Source organism: Myotis brandtii, unplaced genomic scaffold, assembly GCF_000412655.1.
Source record: "Myotis brandtii unplaced genomic scaffold, ASM41265v1 scaffold4, whole genome shotgun sequence".
Classification (NCBI taxonomy): domain Eukaryota; kingdom Metazoa; phylum Chordata; class Mammalia; order Chiroptera; family Vespertilionidae; genus Myotis; species Myotis brandtii.
Genome location: NW_005365371.1, coordinates 6,815,781 through 6,821,780, shown reverse-complemented (window position 1 = coordinate 6,821,780; position 6,000 = coordinate 6,815,781). Strand labels below are relative to the sequence as shown.

At 41.4% G+C, this 6,000-nt stretch overlaps 1 protein-coding gene across 5 annotated transcripts in view; it reads left to right on the top strand.

The window, feature by feature from the left end:
- Window positions 1–263: 263 nt before the first annotated feature.
- Window positions 264–6,000, top strand: part of OPA1 (optic atrophy 1 (autosomal dominant)) — a 98,426-nt gene continuing 92,689 nt past the window's right edge. For 3 of the 5 annotated variants that reach the window (XM_005873199.2, XM_005873201.2, XM_014545319.1), the window contains exon 1: window positions 264–838. In XM_005873199.2, coding sequence (XP_005873261.1) covers window positions 807–838 — 32 coding nt within the window. In that variant the 5' untranslated portion in view covers window positions 264–806. The remainder of the gene's footprint in view (window positions 839–6,000) is intronic. The other 2 variants (XM_005873202.2, XM_005873200.2) reach the window with 1 other exon arrangement.

Below are 6,000 nucleotides of genomic sequence, written 5' to 3'. Positions count from 1 at the left end.
CATCGACAGGAACCATTTCAACAAATGGGTGAAATGAAAAACCGGACGGAAGCCGGCTGAAGACTGCACGAAATCATTTCTGATGCCTTTATAAACGGCACAAGCGTATTCCAACCCCATAACGGGCCTACTTGATCTGAGCCCCTTTCAGACATGACCTTCGGATCCGTCTGTGACTCCTGCCTCCCTGAGATGGTTCTAAGGGTCGGAAAAGGCTTTGTAAACACAGGCGCCGAAAGAAAGACTGGGGCGAAGGAGCAGCCGCTGGTTTTTATTAGTCTCTTATTGTCCTCATTGTGTACTCTGTAGAATTCTGCAGGCTCCCTCAATGCCTACATTTTCTCAAATTGGTACCAACCAGTGAGAATTTATCGATCCCGAGTCCCAGCCCCTCACCATCTTCCGTCCCAGCGCAAACACCTCACCCCCGACTCCCCGATCCCCAGCTCTAGCCTTCAACCCGCAGGGCTCAGAATTCCAACCCGAAAACCCAGCCGGCGGAGCGGGTTGGGGGCGGGAAAGTAGATGTGCCTGGGCTCCGAGCGCATGCGCGAACCCTGCCCGGACCGTTTGTGCTGCTCTCCCAGAAAGGGTGGGGGTGGTGGTTTGCCTGACGGACCGAGTACGGGTGCCGGGCGGGCTCTCGCGGAAGTCCATGCGCCATTGGGAGGGCCGCAGTGGCTTCTCGGTGTCCTTGTTGCCCAGGGCCCTTTCCTGGGTTATTCCTGGAGCAGGAGCCGGACTGGGACTGACACCCGGCTCCCGCGTGGCCGTCTCAGCGCCGGTGCGACCTCCTCGCTGGAGGGATGTGGCGTCTACGCCGGGCCGCCGTGGCCTGGTAAGTGCAGGCTGCGACCTGGCCCCGTTATTTCTAGGGCCTCTGGAAACCGGGTTTGCCCCATCATACTACCCGACGTGCAGATGACGCTCAGCACAGGCGGTTGAGGATTCCGGGGTGTTCTTGAGGGCCCGGAGGGACTGGAGCCCTCCCTGGGCTTACGGGAACTGCCAGCGCCTGCACTGTCCTTGTCCCAGCTCCTGTGCCCCTCGAGGCGCTGGGCGCCTTTCCGCCTTGGCCTGTCTCGGTTGCCCCTGCCCTTTTCACCCTTCTGACCTCGCCGTCATCTCTGTCTCCGGTTGCTTCTAGTTTCTGCCCTCTCCCTCCCGGGTCTTTGGTTCTCTCCGTGCGCCACCTTGGCCGCGTCTCTCTTAACTCTCCTCTCTCCACGCCGGGCGCACCTGCTCGCGCGGGTCCTTGCGCTCTCCCCCCGGGTGGCGGGGCCTCTGCCTCTTGCCCCAGCCCACGGAGGGAACGCGATCTGGGGGTCAGGTCTGCAGCAGTGACGCCGACGGCGGCGGAGATGGAGATGAGAGCTACCCTCTTCATAGCAGCCTTTTTCAGAGTTTAGGGAAGGAGCCTTGGTTGGGGATGCAAAGTGGGAAATGTGGCACCGCCTTTCCAATCACACTGTTACTGTTGCCCTGGCCTGGTTTAATTCTAAGTAGAAAGTCACAGAGGACTTTTCATTTAATGGATTACTATATGCATTTTAATGAGATTCAAATGACTATCTTTACGTGTAGTTGTATTTTAATATCCTTAGATACCTTTAGAGTTCACTCATTCTTGCAGGCATTTGATAAAAAGTAATATACTTTAAGCAAGGCTGAAAAAAAAACTTGGTTTTCCCGATTTAACTCAGTCTGTAAACCAGCGGTTCTCAACCTGTGGGTCGCGACCCCTTTGGGGGTCGAACGACCCTTTCACAGGGGTCGCCTAAGACCATCGGAAAACACATATATAATTACATATTGTTTTGTGATTAATCACTATGCTTTAATTATGTTCAATTTGTAACAATGAAATTGAGGGTCACCACAACATGAGGAACTGTATTAGGAAGGTTGAGAACCACTGCTGTAAACACTTGTCTTGAATTTTCTAAGAACGTTTAAAAATAGTTTAGATTACATAGTATTTATTTATAAAGAATAAAATCCATTTATTTTGTGAAGCTTATCTTGAGTTTAAGTTCAGAACTGGATGGCATACAATAGTTATAGTTTTGTCAAATAGAATAGTTGAATAAATTATTTTCAATTTCATTAAATTTTAATTTCTGAGTAAATCCACAGTCCTCAATACTAAAGTTATTTACAACCTTTTTATATCTGCTCAGTATTTACTGGGGAAACATCTCATTTTCTTTAAAAAAAGAAAAGACTGCAGAAAATAGCATACTTGTTGAAGCAATTAATATCTATAGGAAAAACTTTAAAATTGAATTTAAAAACAAATTGATTAATAACTGATATTTGTTTATTCAGTTGCATGCTGTTGGGCTAAATTAATTCTAAAGTTACTGTGGACTCCATAGAGTTTTGGATCAATAATGGCATCTTATGTTGATAACACAATTTAGCTACCTGCAGAAGTAGAGATGTGAAAAGCCAAAACCCCAAGCTCTGGAATTTGTCTTTTGTTACGAAACATGCTTCCTCTGCATGTTATGAAGAAGTACATTCAATTTCCTGTTCTTTAACAGATGGAAACATAACCATTTTTTGAAACTTCAGTTGCATGCTGTTGGGCTAAATTAATTCTAAAGTTACTGTGGACTCCATAGAGCTTTAGATCAATAATGGCATCTTATGTTGGTAACACAATTTAGCTACCTGCAGAAGTAGAGATGTGAAAAGCCAAAACCCCAAGCTCTGGAATTTGTCTTTTGTTACGCAACATGCTTCCTCTGCATGTTATGAAGACGTACATTCAGTTTCCTGTTCTTTAACAGATGGGAACATAAACATTTTTTGAAACATATATCTAAGCACATGCTGATGGACATGTAAGGAGATCAATGACCAACATTTATTTAAGTGCAATAAATATTTGTGTAAAATTGTTGAAAAAAATAAATACATATTAGGGAATGATGTACAGATTAAAAGAGATGGCAGATGAGAGAGAAAAGATGATTTGGGGGGGAAACCTTATGTTGGTTCATGTTTGATTTTTAGTTTGGCTGAATATGGAAGTCTGTTCCAAATTCTTCAGGACTGTGAAGGCATTGCTACGTTTTCCCCCCCGATCATTCTTTGTTATTAATACAAACTCTCAGAACAATCCCATTTTTGTGTTTGTAGGTATCCTGTTTTTCCCTTCATGGAAGGAAGCTTTTAGGATTTTGGCCTTACTTAAAATTCTCAAGGCTTTGTCCAGGTGTGGGTCTTACCCCTGTCCCACTCTTTACCCTCCCACTCCTAACCCCCAGTCATCTGGTCTGACACTCAGTAGGCCTTTCTGTTAAAAAGATTCTTTCTTCAGTTCTGGGAAATATTTCTTCTTTTATTTCTTTTTTTTTTCCTTTTATTTTTCCTGTTTTTTTTCTTTTCTTTTTAGATATCTATTATGTGAATATTGTTTTTCTTTTTAGACATGTATTATATGGAAATTATTCATGATTTCCAAAACATGATCTGTATCTATCATCGGTTGGAGAAATATGCATGTACCAAAATCTGTGTATATGCACACTTTTAAAAAAATTATAAAATACCTCTGTACTAATTAATTATTTACATTATAAATTGACCCTAATATAGTCTTGAAGGACAAGATACAAACAAAAAAAAAACAACCTGTATCTAGAAGCTTTGGTACTTTCTTCCTGAATCCCATAGATCATTTTGCTAATACCGGGTGCATTCCACACACACCCCATTTTGGATACCACTCCTCTGAATCACTTAACTTTTCTCTTATGGCTTCTACTCATTTCTTTATATTCTAAGTTCTGGATAATTTCCTTAAATCATTGTCTGGTGTTGCTGTTCTTTATTTTATATTGGCCTTTACAGCTTTAATTTTCATAAACTCCTTTTTAACATTTATTAAACTCTTAAAAGATGTGTAATTCTGTAACTTTTGTATTGTTCTCCAGTTGCTATTTCTAATACAACCTGCTTCTATTTTATGTCTGCAGTATCTTTAGGAAGCCCCCTGAGAATATTATTACAAATTTTTTAAAGATTTTTTGTTTTTGTTTTTTAAATATATTTTATTGATTTTTCACAGAGAGGAAGGGATAGGGATAGAGAGCTAGAAACATCGATGAGAGAGAAACATTGATCAGCTGCCTCCTGCACACCCCCCACTGGGGATGTGCCCGCAACCAAGGTACATATGCCCTTGACCGGAATCAAACCTGGGACCCTTCAGTCTGCAGGCCAACACTCTATCCACTGAGCCAAACCAGTTAGGGCTATTATTACAATTTTGTATCTTCACTTTTTCTAAGATTAACAGTGTTGTTTATCTTGGTCCTCATTTTAAGAGTTGCTGATTTTCTATAAAAGCCTAGTTATCTAATCATATTTAAACATGAAGGACTAATGATGTATATAGATGCCTGTGTGGGTTACATCAGAATGAAAAGGCTGATTTAGCAAACTGTTTTAGGTATACGATATGTCAGCGAGCAGGCTTCATTTTAGAGTTTTTAGGGAGTGGGCAGGCTATCTATCTGTTGTTGTTACAAATACCAGTATTGTTGGGGCCCACTCTGGGAAAACCCCTTCCCTCCACTAATACTCCCCCCCCCCCCCCACACTTTCGTGAGTCTTAGCTCTTCCTTGCCTGATTGCTTAGTGTAGAGACAAGTGTTGCTGTTAACACTCAGCTGCATTGGAATAGGGTGGAGGATGACCCAAACCATCTTTCCCCAGTTGGGGCTTCAGTAAATCTCAATTTCTTTCTCCTGTTTTCATTCTCTTACCGTATTTCAAAAGGATGAAAAAGTCTTGTATGCGCATTGATCTTTTAGATCATCCTTATGAATTAGAAGCTCTAGAAGTAATCTTTGAGGATAGCTTTTCAAGTACGAGGATTTTGCTTTGCATCAACTATCTCTTCCAGGGGACTAATTGAAGAACATTTTACATGTAGTTCCTGACTTGGACTACCATACACTCTATCTTTGCCCCCACCCATACGTATTTCTGCCACCATTGTGGAAGTAGGAATTTTAGGGGTTTGGAAATAAAGGATGGAGAAAGTACAGCAAGCTCTTGAATAAAGTCATTGAACAGCGTTGTTTCATTATAACATTGATGAGATGCCGTAGGAACTGAATTCTTGTTTAGTCTATGGTAAAAACTGGTTTTATTATGCATCATTTGGCTTCAAGTTGCAAAACCAGAACATATCAATGACGTTGAGGACTTACTATAAAATAAAAAACATCTTAGGGATATGACTACTCAGTCCTGCGGTTCATCTGTTTTGGTTATATATTTGGATGAACTCTTTTCTAAAAACTGCAAATAATTTCTTAGGTTAAAGAGCTATTCATACATTCATGGAGGTTAGTGCAATTAATGTTGAAATGACATTTATTGAGCACCTTTTCTGTGGTCTTTGCTAGGTTCTTTCACCTTTTTAAAAATTTTGCTACTTAATTACCCCAATAACATATTCATTAAGCAAATTTATTGAGTGTCTACTATTTGTGAGGCATTGGACTAGGCTTAGAAATACAATGGTAAGCAAAACAGACCTTATGGAGATTGCAGTTTAATGGTAGAGACAAATATTAATTCAATAATTATATAATATAAATTTTATAAGCACTGAAGAAAAATACAGGGAGCCAAGAACTGTAGGAGGGGAACTTGAATAAGAATGAAGTTCAGGGGAAAGGGGAATGCTTGAGGTGAAACCAGTTCTAATAAAAGTAACAGGAGTTAAGTAGAAGAGTTTGTCCAAGAACAGCAGAAATTAAGGCCCTGATGTGGGAAGGAGTATGGCACTAGATGAAAACCTGTCTGGAGGTGAGAGGGAGAGAGATGGGCACCAGATCATGGAAGCCTTGATAGACTTCGAGTTTGGATTTTATTCTTAATGCAGGGGGAGGCATTTAAAAGATTTATGCAGGTGAGTGACAGTGATCGGATTTATATTTCAGAAGAGTGTTCTGGTGAAGAGAACACCTTGGTACA